General features: G+C 42.8%; 1 protein-coding gene across 5 annotated transcripts in view; it reads left to right on the forward strand.

Moving 5' to 3' along the window:
- The first annotated feature begins 548 nt into the window (after positions 1 to 548).
- The window catches only part of PPP1R9A (protein phosphatase 1 regulatory subunit 9A), a 131,455-nt gene continuing 109,434 nt past the window's right edge, over positions 549 to 22,569 (forward strand). For 4 of the 5 annotated variants that reach the window (XM_064704331.1, XM_064704335.1, XM_064704336.1 and 1 more), the window contains exons 1-2: positions 893 to 1,110; positions 2,218 to 3,889. In XM_064704331.1, the coding sequence (XP_064560401.1) occupies positions 2,438 to 3,889 (1,452 nt within the window). In that variant the 5' untranslated portion in view covers positions 893 to 1,110; positions 2,218 to 2,437. Of the gene's footprint in view, positions 738 to 892; positions 1,111 to 2,217; positions 3,890 to 22,569 lie in introns of those variants that run through there. The other variant, XM_064704334.1, reaches the window with a different exon arrangement.

The raw sequence follows: 22,569 nt of genomic DNA on the forward strand, positions 1-22,569 counted from the left end.
CAGGCCATTTTTTGATATTTATGCAGTTAGTTCCACGAACTTTGCTTAGGAGCTGCTATGTGATCAACAGTCATTACCTTCCCGGACTGCCCATTTTACAAATTACCTAGAGATTTCATGTTCTGCAATTAAGTTTTCTTATTACCTTTATAAAGCCAAAACATTTTTGTGGTGAACTCGCCTAGCTAACAAACAACAAAGGCTTTGTGGTTGCGCTCCAAAGATGATCCTCGTCCCTGTCAGCAGCTGCCAGAACAAGCCATGCCCACGGAGCTGAGAGCGGTTCTCCGGGGTTTGTCAGCAGCACTGTCCTCGCTCGGGCAGCCTGGGCGAGCGGGTGAACAGCGGGGGAAGGAGCACGGCGGCTCCTGATCTGCAGGGAGCTCTCCGTGCGCCCCGCGCCCCGCGGGTTTCCTGCAGCGGGAAGGCGCGGGGGCTTTCCCGGGACCCGGGACGCTGCCCCTCCCGCGCGGGGGCGGGCACGCTGCCTCCTCCGACACGGGCGGGTGCCGGGCGGGCCCGGGCCGCGGGGGTCAGGCTGGAAACGAGCGTTCCAGGGCAGAGAAGAGGGGGATAAACCGGGCCGGAGGCAGGCACCGGGACTCGGCGCCGGCGGCGTGGCCGCGGCCGGGCCCGTCCTCCGCTTCTCGGCAGTCACCGCCCGGGGCCGGACTGCAGCGGGCTGGCCGCCTCCCCCGCCCCGCCGGCGGAGCGAACCACTGCGGCTCGCCGAGGAGGTGAGGCACCTGTCACCGCGGGCGGCGGCGGCGGCGGGCGGCCCCGCGGCGGGCGGCGGCGGCGGCTCGGGGCGCGTCCGGCGGCGGGGGCGCGGCGGGGGCGCGGCGGCGGAGGGGCGGGCGGCGGCGGGAGCGCGGCTGCGGCGGCCCCGGCGCCTCATCCTCCCCCGCGCCGCGCCGCGGGTGTGCGCGCGGAGCCGTGTCCGTGCCCCCGCTGCCGCCGCCGCCGCCGCTGCCTGCAATGGCGTTGAGGCGACGCGGTGGCTGCTGCCTCCTGTCAGGCGGGCGGCGGCAGCGGCCGCTCTGCGCAGAGGAGGCGCGGGGGCAGCGCTGAGCCGGGCGGCCGGGGGAGTCCGTCGCGGCTGTCGGCTGGGTAAGGCGGCGTGCGCGCTCCGCGGCACGGTTACGGGGCTCCACGGTGAACGGCGCTGGCACCGGGCTTTTGTTTCGCGGGCGCGGCGGGCTCTGCCTGGGCACTGCCCCGCCGCAAGGTGCTGCCGCCCGAGGCCCCGCGGCTCCGGCCCGCCGGGGCGGCACGGCCGCCCGAGGAGGAACCGCCGCGGGGCTCCAGCGCTGCCCTCTCGGGTTCAGTTTATTGCGTCCTGCGAGGGCTGCACGGCTCGCCGAGGGTCTCTGCCGTGTGGCCTTTCCAGTCGCCCGTGGCGATCGGCGGGAGCGGAGCGGGAGGTGCGCGGGGACGGGCGCGTCGCTCTCGGTGCGGCGGCCGCGGGCTCCCGGTACCGGCACCGGCACCGTGTGTGCAGCCGCCAGAGTGAGGCGTCCCCGCCTCAGCGGCGGCAGCGCGGCAGGGCGAGGGCTGGGGAGCAGGAACGGAGGGGAAGGGAGAGGGGATTGGCTCGGGAGACCCCCGGGGTGCCCTTCGCTGGGCTGCGGGAGCCGGGGATGAGCCCCTGGGGCCGCGCCGTGCGAGCGGTCCAGCCCCCGGCTCCGTTCCCGCATCTCCGCGTTGGTACCTCCGGGGTTCCAGGCGATAAAACCTCTGCCCGTGACGAGGGGTAACTTTCTCTAACGGGATTTCACTTCCATTACCCTGTCAGCTGTTAACTTTGGGTGCAGTTTTTGTATTCCCTCGAGCTGATGTTTAATTTGCCTTTCTAAGCAAATTATCTTTGATCATGTTTCTACCATTATGTTTCTCTGAGCGAGCAAGGATTGTCTTGCAGCGCCTCATATTTCATGTCACATTGCCTTTCCTTTGCGTGCATATTTGTGCCGTGATACTATACTTGTGAATGGAAAGCTGTGATTATTTGTTCTTTCACTATGATGTTATAGATTATAAATTATGCAACAGTCAATTTGAAAAAGTTGGTAATGGCAAGTTTTCACATGTCTGTGCGATGTTGGTTTGTATTTTTTTTGCTAGTTTTTTGTAAACATATTAGAAAATGGTAAATGGAAATTATGACAGACTTAAAGTACCTGACATGGTTTCAGAAAACCCTCCTTTCTATTGCAGGTTAAATCAGCCCTTGTTCTTGAGAGTCCTCAGTCGTGCTGCTTTGTCAAAATTGACTGTGTGCATTAAGACATTTGCCTCCAGATCTGTCAAGTATGGTCCTGCTGAAGGGCAGTGGCCTCTGAGGAAAAGCACTCCTCAAGCAGAATCTGCTGTGGCAAACTACTAAGAGCGGTACTGCAGAAACTATGCAGGCAGGTTTCACACTCCTGAAGTAAACATGATGAAAACAGAGTCTTCAGGAGAAAGATCCACCCTCCGAAGTGCCTCTCCTCACAGAAATGCTTATAGGACTGAGTTCCAGGCGCTGAAAAGCACCTTTGACAAACCGAAATCCGATGGAGACCAAAAAACGAAAGAGGAAGGAGAGGCCTCACAGAGCAGGGGAAGGAAATATGGCTCAAATGTCAATAGGATCAAGAACTTATTTATGCAGATGGGCATGGAGCCCACTGAAAGTGCTGGAGTTGCCCCTAAAACCAGGGGAAAGGGTGGCCCTCCATCACCTCAAAGACGAATTAGGCCCAAAGAATTTGTAGAAAAAGCAGATGGTTCAATCGTAAAGTTGGAATCGTCCGTGTCCGAAAGGATAAGTAGATTTGACACTATCCATGATGGTCCTTCCTATTCCAAGTTTACTGAAACTCGGAAGATGTTTGAGCGAAATGCTCATGAAACAGGACATTCAAATCGCTATTCCCCAAAGAAAGAGAAAATCATTTCTAATGAACTTCCAGATGAGTGGTGCAGCTCTAAGTCTAACAGAGGCAGCATGGATTCACTGGACAGTCTTAGCCCAAGGACAGAGACTGTCTCTCCAACTGTGAGTCAGCTCAGTGCAGTTTTTGAAAACACTGACTCACACAGCATAAACGCAGAAAAGTCAGAAAACAACGAAGAGTACTCTGTAACTGGTCACTATCCACTAAACCTCTCATCTACTGTCACAAATATCTCCTCGCCCGTTGCAAACCTTGAGGGTTTCAGTCCTTTGAAAGAGGCCAGCACGTGGTCTCCCCCAGCCAAACAGAGTACAGGCGTGGTGTCTGTTGAGAACTCTCAGCAGACTAACACTTCTTCCACACCGAGACAGAAAGTGTCCACAGGCACTTCGGTGGGTTCAAAAACAACTGAAGAAATAAAAAAGAGCACAGAGGCAAGTGCTGATTCTGTTGAGAGTTCTGCAACAGGTCAACAGGATTTGGTTGGTGTGCTTGACAGTGAAAGATCTGTGGACAGCTGTGCTAGGAGTAAGTCAAAAACAGAGACAGGAGTTTTGGTGCAACAGAAGGAACAGTCAGAACACACAGAAGATATCTTTGATAGGCCTGAAGCTGCAGAGTTAACAAGAAATGTAGCTGCAGGTGGTGATTTTGCCACAGATGCTACTGAGTCCCATTATGATGAGGAAAGTGAAAAAGATGGGCATGAAGATGTGAATAATTTTCAGAGTTCCCACGTGTACATGCATTCTGACTACAGTGTGTATCGGGTACGATCCAGGTATAATTCTGACTGGGGAGAGACAGGTACAGAACAGGATGATCTGGATGACAGTGATGAAAATAACTGTTATGAACCTGATATGGAATATTCTGAAATTAATGGATTGCCAGATGAAGATGAAATCCCAGCCAACAGAAAAATACAGTTTAGCCGGGCTCCAATTAAGGTACAGTTTCTTATGTTCCTTTTTTTTTTGCAGTTTGGTTTGTTTTCAAATGCAGCTTTATTTGAAGGAGATTTTGGCATTTGATCTTGCCTCCAAAGAGATTTCAGAGGATCTTTTGATACATGTCTTTATTGCAGTCAGTGAACATAATCTTAAATGAAGTAAGGCTGCTGAGCTCTGAGGAGCTTGTCTCATTTCCTAGATTTTCTGATGGCTGACTAAACCAGCAGAATTTGAGCATGACAGCTGGGCTTGTGAAGTTCAAGAATTTTGCCATGCATATTTTGACTTCTATGACTGCATTGTAACCATTGTGAAATGTCACTGTGGGTATTTGGTGACTTTTAAGCTGCTTGTTTGATTTCATTTGAAATCACAGCTTCCTGAGATGGAAAGGCTTTTCCTCAGCTTTCAGCAGATTCTTAAAGTACCTGTCCTGAAGTACAGTGTGATCCTGTAGTAGAGGACTGTTAATATTCCAAATCTCAGTATCATCTTTTGTAGTAGCACTCTTATTTATTTAAAACTTCTAAAGCATTTATGTATCTATAAAGAGAGCACTATATATCTTAGTGCTACAGAAGGGTGAAATCAATTGACTGAAATATCTAGTGAAAGGTGTGCTTTTTGCAGAGCTGTTATGGTTTGTTTTTAAGTACCTTAAATTGCCACTACGAATGTTGTTTCCAGTGCTTTTCAGTTCAAGAAGGAATAACTAGTTAATGGCTTGTTAAGTTTTGTTGTACCAGCTTTTCACTGCTGAGTCTCAGGGTTAAATATAAAAGTATTTTACTTCCAAGTTGGTTTTAGTGCATGTGTGTGAGGGTTTGACCCTGGCTGGAGATGCCACATGTCTGTAATGGACAATTCAAAACCATAGCAATTATTGCAGAAGTGGATTCTTGAAGCAGAAATATATCATGGAGTACTTGAAATGTAAGAATTTTAAAATTAAAAATGTGTAATTGAAGTTGACTGTTTTCCTTGTGTGATTTTAGCAATGAAAATTACTAAGTCAATGAACAGAAGTGCCAGTGTTAAATTCAAAATAATGTGATTTACAAAATCTGCATTCACACTGCCTGTGGTTTAAAGTAAAGTGGGATGTGTATTGTGATATGAAGTTTTCATCTGAATAAAGCAACCAGATTTTCATATCTGTTTATCATGGGGTGGAGTACAAAGAACTATCTTGCTTCATGCTTTGAAAAGAGGATCTTTGCACTGAAAGAAAATATTCCAAGGCAAGATATGGATTTTTTAAATAATTTTAGTTTGTTAGTGTTCTATTCAGGCTTGTATCGTGAACCAAAAATTCTAAGTATTTTTTGTTCCTTCTTGATTGTTCCCATAATTAAAGTACCAGGTTTTCTTGAACTCTTGGAGGGAGGTGCAGTGGGGAAAACCTTGATTACAAAGGAAGTTGTCCCCTCCACTGCTTTCTGGCTCAAGCTAATAGACAAGGTGTACTAACAGACAAGATGATTTTCTCTCTTCTGAAAGATCTGCCAGTTGTTTATGATGGTTCCAACAGATGAAAATCCAGAAAGTGATTTTATCCTTGAGATGGTCAGACTTTTCTGCTGTTTCTGAAAGAGCAAATAGTGACATTTTTACTTCAGTGTATTGCTGTTTGAATCATGCTGTCATGCCAAGTGCTCTAAGAGTATTTTCTCAATTATTTGTTTTCTTTTTAAGTTTTTCATGCTATGTTTATTTCAGATTACGCATTGTACAGTAATAATAATAGTCCATCAGGAAAATGCTCTAGAAGTAATTTTTGTAAATAATTAAAAAAGCACATTTGTCATGGGTTTAAGCATAAAGCACTCTTTAAAAGCTTATCCAAAGTAAACAAATCACTGCTTTAATTATTCTGACATCTTTATTGTAGATAGGAAGAAAAAAGAATAAAAGCTGTGCTGGGAGAGAACATTGTGGGAGGGCTTGGGAGATCCCCTGCTTTTTGTCCTGTTGCCTCCAGTGCCTGCAATCTGTTCATCATGTGGGGAAGCAGAAGTGAGACCGTGTGGAAGGCTGGCCCAAGCAGGAGGAACTGCAGCTAAAGTTGTGGAAAATTAAAAGCTGCCTCTGGAGCGGTGCTCCCTTCTCTGTGCAGTTCCCTCAGCAATGTGAAGCTGTGTGGGCCAGGGCCCCCAGGTCAGTGCCAGGGCCCTCGGGTCAGTGCCAGGGCCCTCGGGTCAGTGCCAGGGCCCCCAGGTCGCTGCCAGGGCCCCCAGGTCGCTGCCAGGGCAGGCTGCCAGGGCCCCCAGGTCACTGCCAGGGCCCTCAGGTCACTGCCTGGCCATGCCACCGCGGGCAGGGACCCAGGAGGGGCAGCTGGAGAAGCCCCTGGAGGGTCCTTGTGGCTCCTGGGTCCCTGGGCTCCTGCACTCTGGGACACGCTGCTGGGAGGCTGGAGCTGGCTCTGGCAGGAGCTTTCTGAGCAGCCCAGCTATAATGAGCAGTGCAGGCGGCAAGAGGGACTTGTGTTCTGTCCCCTCACACGGTGCCAGCAGATGAACTACCCTGTGACTCCCTGTGCCCCATCTGTTACACTGGGATGTTGCATCTGACTGAATAGGCAGCAACTGTTTAGGGATTTTTCTGTTCTACACAATTTTTTGTTAGTGGGCATGACTGGTTTCATTAATACTTAGCTGAACATCATCTCATGCATGGCATGATTGCAAGAGAGGAAAATAAAAAGCAATATAGGAGTGTTTTCTGAACTGTTGGAAACTGATTTGTCTTTATGAAAATGATGCAATTTGTGCTTGACTATTTTGCTAGATAGTGGTGTGCAAAGTCCAACCCAAACTTTGGATGTTTAGTGTTGATTTCAGTATTGTACCATCACTCTCCTCCTACAGGAAAATTCTGAAATAATTAGCAAAGTTGGCATTTGAATGTGTGAACTGTCGAATCAGTGGGTAGTTATTGCCATAAAGTTGTTACTTGAAGATCTCAGCAGGTTTAGGTAAACATCTTTGGACTATTTTTCTATATGATTTCTTCAGACAGACATGTAAGAGACTTTTTTGTTGCTTTAAGTGTAATGCTGAGGACTATGAGAAGCAGTGAAATATAGGTAGAAGGATAAATAAATAAAATCTTACCAGACTGATAAAGACTGAATTCTGCATGTTTCCCAAACAGGAAAAAGACTAATTTGTTGAGAAACTCACTATCAAGAGGAAGACTCGAATCAATGCATGCAGGAAATTCTACTGTGTTACAGTCTGTAATTTTGCTATCACAGATTCCATGCTCCATGGGCCATTTGCTGGGCTCTACGATGATGGGATATATTTGCTGATTTCATCTGTGTTGAAAGTCCCTTTAGGAGTGGGTGACTACCCAGAGGCCACTGTAGGCTTGGAGAGTTTCTAGGTATTTGGAGTGAGGTGTTGCTGGCGTGAGCAGTTGTGTGTTTCTGTGGGAGCTTAAATCAGCTTTGTGCTGTTAATAAAAAGGAGTACAAAAGGGCCCAAGAGTGGCTGTGGACTCTGCAGTGGAGTGTGTTGCTAAACAAGGGATGTGAACATTTCTGTAGCTGTTCATATGACTGTTTATGTAGTGATATAGAGGCCTTTATCAGCATTGGCCTGCTCTTGTCTTGAGGTATTGTGTTTGTGCTCAGGGATAGAACTGAAGCTCTCCGGGGCAAGTGTACAAGGTGAAAAAGTTAAGTAAATGGGATAAGGAAAGACATACCCTTGTTTTTCCAGGGATACTTTGCTACCAAAGAAACAAAACAACACCCCCCACCCCACCTACCCCTGCTCCCAGCACCCCTAACACTCACTGATTTATTGGTTTTCATTGGGTTTTGCAGGGTTTCCTGAGGGTTGGGTCATCTACTGCTTCCCAGACACTGTGGGCTAATTGGGCAAGGTTTGCCTGTAATGCAGAATTCATTAGCTTGTGGCTTTCCACACCCTAGCAAATGGAAATGTATCGATTGTCCAAATCACAAGTTGTTTTTTGAGCCGTGCTTCCTCCATCCTGGGTAGAATTAGGATGAAGAGTAATTTCCATTTCCAAGTCCATAGTTTCTGCTGCCCTGGTAGCTGATGGCTGCATCTTCAGTTGGTGCCTGATTCTGGCACCAGGTACACATTGAACCATTTAAAGCTGTTAACAGCAATTTGTGTCTCCTGCTGAGCTTCCTTTTGCAACCTTCTGCTCCACTGACTCTGTCCCACCAGCCAAGGGCCTGGGTATTATGTGATCACACCGTATGGCAGACAGCAGGGGACTCGTGGTGCTGCAAGGGGGTTTGGCCCAGGCTGCTGCTGCAGTTTTTAGCATTCTGTAAAGATTCCTTAGGGTGCAGTTGTGAAGGGACATCTCTGCAGACCTCTCTTGAGTTTTGGCGGTAGGTGGAAGAGAGGGGAACATGAAAGAAGATAAATAGCAAATGGCTTTTCCATCCTTCTGCTAATTCCATATGAAGAGAATGTAATCACTAGTGCCCATGCCTCCTATTGTGCTTCCTCTCTCTTGTCAGGCAGCATGACTGGATTTTATACCCCACACTATTTCAGTTTTCCAGATCATGTCTTGTTCAGATGGTCTTCCAGAACTGGAACTTGTACTCTCTCTCACCTTTAAATGAAATTTACAAGTGCTGTGATTATAGTTGAGTGTAGAACATAAATGAAATTTGTATTTAACAGTTCCTTTGAAATTTTTTTTACAAACTTTTTATAAAAATAATTTCAAGGAATGAGTCTTTCTTTCAGTTATTCCTCATTTCTGAAGGGACCTGAAAGATCATTTAGTTCCAACCCCCCCTGCCATGGGCACGGACTCCTTCCACTAGTCGGAGTTGCTCAGCTCCATCCAATCTGGCCTTGAACACTTCCAGGGTTGAGGTATCCACAGCTTCTCTGGGCAACATGTTCCAGTGTCTCACCACCCCCATAGTAAAGAATCTTTTCCTAATATATAATTTAAACTTTCAGTTTGAAGCTATTCCCCCTTGTCCTGACACTACAAGCGCTTGTAAAATGTCTCTCTCCATCTTTCTTGTAGGCTTCCATCAGCTACTGAAAGGCTACAATGTGGTCACTCCAAAAACTTCCCTTTTCCAAGCTGAACAATCCAAATTATCTCTGCCTTTCCTCATAGGAAAGGTGCTCCATCACTCTAATCATCTTAGTGGCCCTGCTCTGGACTTGCTCCAACAAGTCCATGTCCTTCCTGAACTGAGCACCGCAAAGCTGGGTGCTGTGTTCAGGTGGGGTCTCTCTCACCAGGACACGTTTGGCTCTCTGGGCTGTGAGTGCCCATGGCTGGGTCGTGTCCAGCCTCTCACCCACCAGCACCCCAAAGTCCTTGGCAGGGCTGCTCCTGGTCTCTTCACTCCCCCAGCCTATATTGGCATTAGGGGTTGCCCCAACAAAATGTGTTCAGGAATGTAAATAGTGGCAGAGAAAGAATCTGAAACAATCTGGCACTAATTACGTTGGAAATATTTAATCTAAAATATCATTATTCTTTATTAGCCATCATAATAAAGTACGCTGAAAGCACTTTCAAGTCTTAGAGTAAAAAAGAAGCGTTTCTGTGCTTGATGCAATGCTCAATATTGTATTTATCTGTTGTTAAAATGTTGATGAACTATTTTGGGTCATAGGAGAAGGTCACCCATCCACAGGCACTCTGCAGTCCAAACTTGTCATTTCTATGTGTGTTTTACTTAAATGAATACTGAGTTGGATTTTGGTGATCTCCACATTTTCCACCCCCAGTGAGCCTGTGATTTTATAAATAAAATAGTCACAGTTCACATTAGGACACTTGTTGTTTAAGGCAAATATGGAAGACAGGAGTTGCAGAAAGACACTGAAGCTTTGTTAGATTGAAGTCGTTACAGAATCTGAGAAATTCATCCACCTTTTGAATGGGTTAATGATGCAAACTTACAGATAAAAAAAGATGCATAGCTCTTTCTGAAATCACTGAAAGAATATTTTGTTTTCCTTAAATTTGGTTCACTACTTCAGCTCTTGTGTCCATGTAGAAGCCTAGAAGATAGGAAAACTAATATGTATCCTCAGACACCGACAGCTGGATAGCTGTGGAGCCAACCAAGGATTGTTGGTAATAACAATCTGTGAGAAAGATAAGGATGTTTCTGAAGAAGGGACCATACAGAGGAAGGGCAGCACTTTGCTGAGATTAGTTTTGGTTTGGGATCCTGGAGATAGGCACAACACGGTACAGCGCAAGTGCAGGAATGAGGTTGAGAATTGGGCCTGAAATGTTGACCAAAGGCCAACCCAGTCACCAAGACTTGTCATCATTTGGTGGTTATAAAGACCATCAAAGCTCTCCAACCCTTTCCAGAAGGGTCTAGAAGATCTGACTGCCCATGATAGCTAATTGGCATTGAAAGTGAGAAACATATCTCCTGGGTGGGCATAATTTACTAATAAAATTTTGTAAGCTCTTGTGGACCCTCTGGCATTTGTCATGAGTATCTCTGAGTCTTGGTGCTCCCTTCCCCATAAGGGTGGGATGCCACATGCTTTGTTTACAGCCTTAGGAGTGGATGATAGTTTTTGCTAAAGCATGAAACTAAGTATTAGGTAGGCTTAGTCTCTGACTCCTGTAGTGTTGAATATATCACTGAACTTTCATGCTCATATTCAAATTTCATAAAATGGACAGCAAGCTGGTAATTAATTTCATTCATCTCAATGTGTGAAGTAGTTTGGCATGCAGAGCTATTGGCTGGGTAGCTTGGAACGTGTCTATCCTGCTGCATAAAATGAAATTAGCTTTTTTCCAGGTATTGTCAAGTAGGGGGAATTCTACTGACTTTAATATTAAAATGTGTTGTACTGCAGGGAGTGTCCTGCTAACTTGGATTATTCATAAAAAAATAATAGTGTAAAAAACCAGGTTCTTTGCTCTGGTAATATGCTCTTAGGGAAGATCTTTTTATGAAAGGCAGAGCCTTTTACAAGTGTTTGTCAAGGAAAGGAATGAGAAGTAAGTATTAAGGATTCAGAGACTGGATGCACTCAGATAACAGATAGTGAAGGGATAAAGCACTTCAGAAGTTACTATTTTGATTCAGTCACTGTGGTGAACAAAGATACCTCATAATTGCTGTGGATTTTTATGCCTTCACCTATGACCCTTTTGCACTTTCAGGTTTTCTTGTATTAAGTATATATGGAATTATTGGACTACAGTAAATAGAATAAAGTTATTTCCCTGTTTCAATATGCTGTGGAGTCTTTAACTCTTATATAAAAGTCATAATTTCACTACTAATTCTAGGGATCAGCAGTTCCTGGGTGTAGTGTTCACACATGTAGCTCTTGAACTAAAAACAAATAATGTAGCCTAAAACCTGGGTTTCATAAGTATTGAGGGCAGTCTAGAAGGACTGTGTGTAGAAACAGAATTTTGATGAAATTATTTGCATCAGAGGTTTATGTGTTTTAAATTGAAAGGGTTTTCCAATTAAAGGTTTTGAATTTCAAAAATGCAGACTGAGAAACTGTAGGGAAATAGTTTGAAATTAGCTGAACCAAAGAGCAAAGGGAACTCTTTGATTCAGAATTAGAAAAAGTGTGTAGGATTTTCATCCCAAGAAAAAAACAGACTATACAAGCAGAATGATTGCAGACCTAATCAGAAGAAAAGTCAGCCAAAGAGAACATCATAAGTTAGCCAAGAACTTGGAAGGAGTGGCAGAAGTGGTTGTTGAAAAAATGAAGAATGTCATTAGAGTTCAAAAGTCTTAAATGTGACTAAGAAGTTGCCAGAAGTCAAGCTGAGTTTGACCTTGTAAAGGAAAATAGTCTAAGTAGTAAAAAGCTATTCATCCATTAAAATTAAAAGAAAGGAGGGTGGGTGTTACACAGTGAGTATGAAGTTATGGTCAGAGTTATCACCCCCAGTTTATTGTGGAAATTCAAATAGTGAAATCAAGAAGAAACCTGCAGGTTCCTAGGGCTCAAGTTTGTGTGGGGCTTGGTCAAAGAAGCTGTGTTTTAGAAAATCTTGCAGCATATATTTCAAAACGAAAAGAGCACTATCAAAGTAGAAATGGTATTTAACTGCAGAAGAGCAAATTTAATAGCTGTTTTTCAGAAAGTAGAAGAAAGATGATTCTGGCTGCCTGAAAATTACTAATTTTTTTTCCCCATAGCAAAGCAGTAGAGAGCACTTTTTAAAGAATCAAAGGCAGAGAGGCAAATGGAATACATGTAAATGGATTTATCAGAGGTAGTATATGCCAAACTAAATTAGGATCTGCCTTTGATAAGATAAAAGACCTTGTTAAAAATTTCAGTAGCTCTGTCTCAGGAAGTTGGAGCACACTAATGACACTTGCTTTTGGCAGAAAGTGGGGAAGCTTTATCATTGCATAGGATTACAGCAAAATATGGGGACTGTGAGGACTTGAGTGATGGGGATGGATTTATGAGCTAAGAACTTTCACTGTGAACTAGTGACTCATTTGTAGGGGATGGCAGCTAAGGAGAAGGCCACTCTGACGTGCTCCCACAGAATGACAGCAGCAACCCATGATGTGATGCAGCTGTGAGGAAGGCAAATGGCATTTGAGATAACATGAAGCAAAATATTTTAGAAGCAGTAGGGAATTATGGGTGTCATTTTATAACTTGCCAAGGAGACTTCATCTGGACCGTGTCTGATGGATTCTGCTTCAGGCATGTGGGTCTGCAGGGAGAGCTGTAGCAACTTGATGCTCTTATGTGTCTTTTTCTTGGTTAATTCTATCCTAAAACAGGGGCCTTAAGTAACTTATCTTGCTCATTGAGTGATGCGCAAGGCCTGAAAAGGACCATTATTGCATTTCTGTATTCAAGTGAAAAGGCACCTGAAAACTAAGTGGCAGCATTCCACTTTCAAGATGGAATTGAATGTTTTCCAACTAAGAATAAAGAATTTTAATAGAAGGCACTCTTCCTACGTTTCTGATAGACTACTGTGTTGTGTAGTAGTGTCTCTTAATTTTTTAAAGTGTTGCAATTACCTTTAGCTCTATTAACCTTGAAGGCCACAAATAATCTATTAAAAAGGATACCAGACATTCCTGTAATTAAATGCTACAAAGTAATGAATGGATGTTATTCTATGATGTCTTTTTTATATAGAAAGTTCTATTGAGAGAAGCTAATTTTACTCGAGTTAGTTACGAGAGTTGATTCAAGAGACCCATCAGATCACTCAGATAATTCCATATGATAAAGTTAGTGGAAGGTGTGAATGCAGAATTTATCTCTAAGACCTGTTTCCCTTATGCTGTTATACATAAAGCTGTGCTCTTAGTCTGTGCACATCTGTAACTTCTGATGTTCCACTCTGCAGTTTCTATCTGCCTTAATATTCAGTGAATAATCTCAAGGGCATAAGATGCTGGTTCACATTGAAAGGATATCTTCCAGTATTCAATCTATGCTGCATGTAGACCCAGGGACTTCCATTTGATAAAATCACTGTATTTCACATTAGTTGTTTGAAAGCAATAAACTATAGAGGCTTTTAAAAGTCATGCTGTCAAACTCCTCTCTATCTAATTCATGGCCTTTATGATAAAGCATTAGGATTTTTTTTATCTAGCTTGTAATCATCTTTAAATCTTTATAAGCTTGCAGTCATCTTTAAGATGGATGGTGATATATTTAGATGCTGACATACTCTAGATTCCTTAAATGTGTAGAATCTGACATACCTATTAATTCTACCTTCTTAAAAGCCCAAAGATACTTTCTCATTAGTGTTGGCTTTAGTGATTGCCCAGTAGATTTCATTGTGCATAGACCGTTTAAATAGAATATTCAAAATATGTTAGTGTTGTGTTTTTTGCAAGGGCAAAAAATGCAGAGAGAACACATTAATCCAGAGGTTAAGAGAGAGTCCTCTTGAAAAAAAGATGGTAATTTAGCAGTGTGGCAAAGTGCACTAACAGAAATGAGAATGTTTCAGTATGACATTTGATAGGAAGAGACTACCAGACCATGTAGCTCTTTATTCCCCTTTGCCCAGCCATTTTCCTCTGAAGTAGTTGCTCAGTGTTATCTTTCTTAATTTAGTAGGTTGACTGAAAAATGCTTCCTTGATTTTTTGTACATTTCTTTCATGTTAATATTTGATTTGGGGGGGGAGGGAAATACCATTAAAAAGAGGGGCTCTTTTTTTCTTCCTTTTTTTTTCTTTTCTCTCATTCTTTGTGTATGGCCAGTGAAAAATTCTCTCAAGTTTAACAGCTGTAGATGCAAAATAACTGCTGAGACTTGCTGTGGTTTACTGCAGTGCATGACACAGTCATTACCAGTAAGTCTTGACCTTGTGGCCTAAAAGGGGAAAAAAAGGGGAAGTGCCTAATCAACCTCATAACCATCTACAAAGAAATAACTGGCTTAATAGGTGGGGTGAGAGCTGTGGCTTTGTGTACATTCACTTCAGTAAGGCTTTTGACACAACATATTCACAGAGAAGCTTGTTAAAGATGGGCTGGATGAGCAGTGAGGTAGGTTGGAAGCTGGCTGAACAGAGAGGTGAGAAGCCACAAAGCTCATGAAGTTCAGCAGAGAGAGGTGCAAAGTCCTGTGCCTGGCCCTGTGCGTCGTTGTGTTCTCAGCACCATCCAGAGGGTGAATCCTCTTCAGCTGTGCAGAAGTGCTCCAGGGTGCTGGACAACAGCAAGTGAAATATGAGTCAGCCATGTGCTTGTGTTACAAGGAAAGCTGACTGTGGGTGCTGCCATCAGGGCAAGGAAGGTGATCCCTCCTCCACACCACTGAGGCCTCATGTGGAATTCTGGGCCCTATTCTGGGCTCCCCAGCGCAGGAGAAAGCCCAGGGAAGGCCCATTAAGATGATGACAGGTCTGGAGCATCTTTCCTGTGAGGAAAGGCTGAGAGAACTGGCTCTGCTGAGCCTGGAGAAGTGAAGACTCAGTGGTCTTATTAATGTATATAAATACTGCAAGGGATGGTGCAAGAGTCAGGCTCTTTCCAGTTATGCCCAGTGGCAGGGTGGGCACCAGCTGAAACACAGGAGGTTCCTGTGAACATCAGGAAACTCTTTCCCTGAGAGGGTGACTGAGCGCTGGCACAGGTTGCCAGAGAGGCTATGGATAGTCCATCTTTGGAGACACCCAAAAGCTGTCTGGCCATGGTCCTGGGCAAGGAGTGCTGTGCTTCAGCTGGGGCATTGGACCAGATGGCCTTTGTAGATCCCTTCAGTTTTGAGCCATGATGTGGTTCTGTTGCTTATTTAGATCAGAGAAAAACTATTTTCCTAATAGTGAATTTTGGTAAAGGAAGCAGCTAAATTGCATCCAAGATAAACCATCTTAATTTTATTATTTGTGAACTATACTAAGTGACTTCTTGAATTATTTGTCAGGCTTTAAGACTGCATGGTTGTGCAAATCCAAATTGGTGCAGCAGTTCCAATAGGTTTGATTGTAATAGTTAATGTTGTTTAAATCTATATGAGTATTTTAGTAAGAGTTCATTGCATAAAGCCTAAATTCTTACTTTGTAATTACAGATAGTTAAGTTTAAATATTGATACTAGACTTCTAATGCTTCTTATTAATGAGAAGCTAGGCCCACCACTGCTAAGAAAGGATTTTAAGGGGTTTTTCTTGGACATATTTTGTTGTATGCATAAGCAGATTGACCTAACCTTTTAAGTAACATTTAATAAGGCAAAAGATTTTGGGGAAATATTTAAACAAATATTATGAGTTTAATTTTTATGAGGAAAAGGAAAAATTTAAAACTGCCTATGCAAAAATAAAGCTGTTGAGGAGCAGTTTTCATTTGCAGCAGAGGGAAAGACCACCAACATTTTGCATGCAGCAGTAGCTGAGGTCTGGATGGCTAGGGTAAGCCTTGATTGGAGTGGGAATTCCTTGATTGGAATGGGAATGTGATCTGATGCCCAGTTGAGTCCAAATACTCAAAAGCTGTGGTTAAGCAAACAAATAATCTCATCCTGGGCTGTGCACTTGAAGTGAAATCTTTGAGCTACTCACTTTGTAAAATGTACCAAGTTGCTGATTTTGTCTAGTGTATCTAGTTTACCTCTCCAGTAGTGAAAAAGAGAGGCATTTTGCTGCTCTTGTAAAGCTTAACAACTCCCAGAAGAGAGATCAGTGTGTGTGTCTGGAGATGACCAACAGCCATATCTGAAACAAGAAGGGTTAGTGAGAAGTTTTTTGAATACTTCTTTGAAAAAAGGGTATAAAACATAGCGAATAGAATAAATTGTTTTCACTCTTGTGGCTTAAAAGTGATTCTTCTAAAGCAAGCCTCTTGTGCCCCTATATGATTTACTTTATTCATTTTATTTTCCTAGTGCAAAGGGTCACTTTGTGTCTCTAAGCTCCAAAGAACACTGTAGTTAATCTGTTCCATTAAGAGCTCCAAGTTTGTGAGTTGGAGAAAGCTGGATTTAGCTTGAGAGTGCTGTGCTGCTGGAAGCTCGGTGCAGCAGTGAGGAGCCCGGGGCTTGGCAAGGGTGCTGGCTGGGCAGGGTGGTGTCGTGCCCCAGCTGGGTGATGGGGTGGGGGCGCAGGCTGGGTCGGGGCTGGGTTGGTACCCAGCCCTGTGCCCCAGCAGGGTCCTGCTCCAGTTTTTGTAAGCAGTGGTACTTGGCAGCACTTCACTCACAGCCTTAAGGACTCAGAGAAGCCACAGAGCAGGTTTTTGGCCTTCTTTTAAGAGCTGGCTGCTTCCTGCTGCATCAGTAGTCCTTCAGTATAGCATTAACCAAAATACACTCTCACTTCACCATTTTGCCTCACTTGATTACCTGATGCTACCTGAGCATTAAAGAGATTTTTTGGTTTTAAAATGTAGTCTCTGTTTTTTCCTCTTTTTCTTCGTTCCTCCCTCCCCAGGCCCTCCACCCCCTCCCCTGCTGTTGATTCTGGACACTTCCAGAGCTGCAGTTTTGTGATGGCCTAGGACAGTTTCCCCTTCTGTCCTTGGTTCGCGTGTTTTCTAGGATTACATACTTGACATTTTGCATTGCATTAAAAAATTGAAAAGACAACAAAGAAGCTTTTTTAATCATTTATTTTATAACTTTTTCATTGTTCTGTGCAGATCATGTTTATCATTCAAGTCAAGAATTTACTGTGGTACTTTCTCCACCAAGTTTTTGTTGCAGCATTATATGTAGCTTTTGTTTATTGTATTTTATTATTTATAGTTAGTAAATAATGTGTGAAATTTATAGCTTCATATCCATGGAAGCTCAAGGAACGCTGTTCATTTTTTGGTTCTTGTACTGTCCACAGATTGTTCTGATCTCAGGCTTTGCTTTGATAGCTTGATTCTTTATTGTGTGAGAGACAACAAAATCTAGATGTGTCATATGTTCTGTCGGTTTTCCTTAAAACTGTGGCTGAGACCTGAGAGGAGAAAAAGTGTTTGCCCAGGTCTGTATTGTGTGGAGTATCTGCTTCATCTGACAAATTTATAGGCAAATCTATTGCTATTGTATCCTTTTTAGAGGATACACTTGTACACCTAGAAAAGTAAGAATTGAAAAAACAAACTTGTGTGTACAAATACATATTTGTGTACGCAGATACTTGACTAATAAAATATTGTAGTGGTAATTCATCAGAATGTTTTGAAAGATACATTTTTTTCTTAAAAACTCTGTAATTTATTCTTACATTACGAACGTAATGCTGCCAAGGGTATAGGGCTTGCTTTAGCTGCAAGAATTTTTGCAGTGCAGGGTAAACCTGCTAGGAGGATGTAGCAAAGGTCGGTTAAAGGTAAATATGTCGCGACATCTCTCCTGTATAAGGTATTTTTTTGTTCTCTTTTAAACAAGAGTGGAACTATAATCATGAAATACTAGATGAAATTCTTCATCTTTTATTAGCACTGGAATCCAAGATACAACCTTGCTTGATGACTTGATGAATAATAGTTGTCATTTAATGACTAGCTAGCATTACATTGAAAATAAAGGTCAAAATTTTATCTTTTGTCTCACTACTTGAAAAAACCACTAGCAGTAGATGAAAAGGAGTACTGTCCCTCATACACCTTTTGGGGTTTGAGATTTTTTCAGAGTTTCAGATTTTATTACTTTTCTAAGGTGAAAAAAAATGCAATTGTGCAATAAATTACATTTGAAACATCTTACTTTGAAAGAACGGCTTCTGCTTACATCCATATTTGTATATTTGGGGTAGATATCAGTGTCACCACCAGAAATAAGATATTTTTGGGACTCTTAGACATTGTGCAGCCCTTCATCATGCTGCTGTCAGGAACTTGATCAGTAAATTAGTTCAGCAGTAGTGGTAATGGATTTCCAGAGATTATGCCACCAACTCTGATTGAGAGCACTGAGCTTGCATGCAATGATTCCTGAGCATCCCTGTACTACAGAATGCAAACTGTACTGCATAAGAATGGCAGACAATGCTGCTGGAAACTGTCATTACAACATCACTGAGTCCTGTGTAATTTTCTGCCCCATTTGGAATAAAAAATAAGTGATCAGTGTGCATTTGTAACAGGACACCTGGATAGAAGTGATTATGGCAGTGATCTAAAGATATGCACAGCTACTAATTTTTTTATCTTTTGGTGCATTCAGCTGTGTTGAACGGAGTGGGCATTAGGAGAGTTGCAAAACAGACAGTGCTTCCTTTTCTCATGGATGTGTGACACCAAGTAAACTTAACAGAATGGGAAAGTTTGGAACAAACAGAACTTCAGAGAGTGGTGTAATACAGCAAAATCAGGTGACAGTGTTAAAAAGCTTCTCAAATTGAGATGACTTAGGGAAATTTTTCTTAAAACTGGAAACATGATTATGATTATTAGAAGGTGACGCTAAACCATTGCATGGATTGCCAGTGGACTTGTCACCTATGAGACTGTAGGATATTTTTTTAGCCTATTGTAGAATATGTAGCAGTGGGACTGTAGGATATTTTTTAGCTAAGATAATAACAACAATTGTGGGCCTTTATTCTGTGCTTTGACTTTGTTTTCCCAAAACAACTACCCCTGGGAAGTGTAGTCTGTTATGCAAGGAGCCAAACCAGTGCACTGAACATGTAGTCTGCTGTCTAATTATACTAAGTACTGGTGGGATGGTCTCTTCATCCGCTTACAAGAATTGTGTCAGAAAATGTTTGCTTCAGGTAGATCTCTAATGAAACCATGAACTGATGCTTTGCTGGAAATAGTTTCAATATCTGTTAATATTCAAAGAGAGGCAAAGCTGTTTTATTAATAAAGGAAATTACTTATAATCCATCATTATCAGTAAACTGCATCGATAACAAAAAAAAAAAAATCCTGTAGTTTTTGCCTGGCAGTTTTTAACAAGTGGCACAGATTCATGGAAGAGGCTGTAGTGCTTTCAGTTGAAAGCAGTTTTTTAGTTTAATTGGTAGCCAGTGAGTCTCCTCTGTGTGATCACATCACACCTCTAAGCTGATCGATATTATGTTTAGCCATTTGCTAGCACTTAATGAGATTTCTTACTGATCTTAGAGTGCAATGTACATCATCTCATGAAGGTTAGCAGCTGCTTAGGTGTGTTGAAAATCTGCAATAACACTTTAGTGAAAACTTTGGCTGGTCCATATGATTAATAAAAGAGCAGACAGAAGAGGTAACCATCTTTGGAAGATGGGCATACGAAGGGGACTTGGACCTCCATAATTTTCTAGAAGAGCATCTACCTAAACACTGCACCAGAGGTTGTGTTGTGTTCTTCCATCATTTCAGTTCAACCTGGGACCAAAAGAATTGTCTGTACTGGATGATTTTGCAGGTCCTGGCACTAGAAGGAACACGGGGCAAACACAACTGTGTAGCTTAATGTTTCACCTGTTTCCTTTAGGCACTGAGGAGGCAGCTTTGGGATCTGAGATGTGCTGAAAAACTTGTTAAAATGAAATGGCAAGGAGCTGTTAGTTTTAAGAAGAGATTCTTTGATGTAAGGGGAATTAAATTTTAACTCCCATGTAGTGGATGAGCATTACAGGCACTTAGCCTTTTATATGGCAATCACTACTGTCATCTTCATCTCCTGGATAGGCTTTCACACAGAGAGTTACATCGTTCTTGGGTTTTTGTTTAAGTGTAAGAGTCACCTGCCTTCAGAAGGCAGTTTTTGGCCTTGAGCCCTGAGTAAAGGAGGCATCTGTTTGCAGCTTTCACTTGGGCTTTAAGCTGGAAAAAGTCAGAGAGACTGTAGTACTCAACACATTGATCCCTGACCCTAGGCTGGGCCTTGGTCAATGCTTGTGCTTACTTTGTGTAGCACCATCCCATCACAACTTCATTTCCCTTTGGATTTTGTGGGGGGTTTAAGTGAGCAACCTCAGGTTTTTGATTTAGTGTGTACATGAATATTGTGTTTTTCTTTGACCAGCTGATAAGAATGTAAGTACTCTACTGAATTGGAGTCCCCAGTGTGATAACAGATATTATTTGTGTTTTAAACCAAAATCCTCTTCTGGATACTTCTCCATCCTGTTTTCTTCAGTCACAGTATGAGTTGAAAGCTGCCTTTTTTTGGTTGTCATTCCCATTATGCTCTTTGAAAATGGTGGCTGGGAGGTGAGAAAGGCTAACATTTAACTCCACTACTCTAAAGCAATTTCAGTGTGGAGCATTCCCCCAGGGCTAGGACTGGGGGAGAGATAAATAAAACATCAATGAGTAAGGAAGCTGGAATAATTTTAAAACCAGGCTAACCAGGATAGGCTTTCTTATTTGTGTCTTGAAGACAGAGTCAGGGCCTTATCAAGGTCTTCACTTTGTGGCTAGAATGTCTCTTTGTCTGCATAATGAATATAAATGAGCACAACAGATAGTAGGGAGAGGAACAGAGCAAGATGAAATAGTGCTCAGTTATGCAGCAGGGATAAGTGGAAGAGGGAGGAGGAGAATTAAGACCTTCAAGTTTTAATGGAAAATAAAAACTGTAAAACAACTTTGGGGGAGTATTATAATACTGATGAATGGATGTCACGATACTGCAGTTCAAAAGGAAGATACTATTCACTGTTTGCAACATACTTACAAATGTAAGTACAAATGTTTTTTATTTGTAAGTATGTGATCACATACTTACAAATAAACAAAGTACAAGTGAAATCTGAGGAAGGAACCTGGACCTGCAGCCCCCAGTGTAGAGCCCTTGCCTCCTGCCTGCACTGCTGCTCTCTCCTACACCACTGTAATTCGAGAGAACTTCTGTGCAGTCCTCAACATCTCCAAAACACACCTCCCACTTTCTTGTAGCTCTTTACTGCCTGTGAAACCAGGTTTCAGAAATGACAAAAAGGTAGGTAGTGTACTGTGGGCAGAATTGTACCTCACATGTAACTGACTGAGAGTGGGCTTGTTGGCAGTGGTATCTTCAGCAGAACTGAAACTGAAATTAATGTAGAGGAAGTAAAAGTAAGTGACTTCAACTCGTGCTTTGAGTTCCTAGTGTTTTAATGACAGTGCTGACTTTCTTCTCTGCAGCAGTCCAATGTGACTTGATACTTCCTTGAAAATACTATCTTTCATGGATGTAATTATATGCTTGGCCAATAAAAGTTGGCAACAAATTACAGTTCCCAGAATCTGTTCTCCTTTTATTCCTATAATGTTATTAAGTTGTGATCTGGGACAAGAGATTTAAGATGGGAGGGAACAGTCATGAGGAGTATATAGTGCTGCAGGCAGTATAAATTAGGTGTACCTGGATTAAAATTAAATAAGACAGGTTGGTACCAAAAGCAGTGTAGTTGTAGCTGTTTGGTGCCCAATAAAAGACTCATTTACTTTGCAATGTAGTAATGTATTTTTTATTATTTTATGTGTTAAATAAAATAAGCCAGCCTTACTGAGCCTGTCTCTCCAAATGCTAATTGCTGATGGATGATTATAGAATTTGCTTATAATTATGTACTGCTCACAACAAGAGATTGTGAACTTATTTGATGCTTTCCCAGAATTTTATTTATGGTAGTTCAAGGATGTAGTTTAGAAAGCTAGCACTTTTAAGACAAAATTCCTTTCATGATTAGATTGAGTATATAGGGTCCTGCATGCAACTAAATAAATGCCTGTTCTCTGTATATCACTGCAATAAAAGTTTTCTGGTAAGTGGTTTTCTGGTAAGTGCAGGTTTCTGGTAAGCTGCTTTTCGGAATACAATATTTGAAGAATCAGAGGTTTTTCTTTTAAATTTGGAGTTGATGACTGGATCACTTTTATGTCCCTCTGTAGAGGCAGCTATATTTGTTATATGTCATTTACAGATAGTGGCCTTTTCTTTTTCCTGTGGTGGTTTTAAGCATGTTTACACAGCATGTGTGGTGACTCTTCCTGTGTTAACCTAAGACTGAGGGTGCAGGGAGCCTTGATGCAGAGATGTTAAGCTGACATAATCATCCCATCCCCTTATGAAGCTCTTTGGACTGCAAGTCTTTTAAGTGCCTTATGGGATGATACGACCTAGAGGGCTTTTTTTGTGCTGCTGTGTTCCACAGGCTTTGATTTGACTTTTTTTTTTTTGCTTTGTTTTGCTAAATTGTGGGCAGATAGAGAGAGATAGAGGACAGTAGCATCCTGCTGTTAGTGAGCTACACAAATTACCAGCTCTTCCCCAGTGCAGTGAATTCTC

This window comes from Zonotrichia leucophrys, chromosome 2 (genome assembly GCF_028769735.1).
Source record: "Zonotrichia leucophrys gambelii isolate GWCS_2022_RI chromosome 2, RI_Zleu_2.0, whole genome shotgun sequence".
Classification (NCBI taxonomy): domain Eukaryota; kingdom Metazoa; phylum Chordata; class Aves; order Passeriformes; family Passerellidae; genus Zonotrichia; species Zonotrichia leucophrys.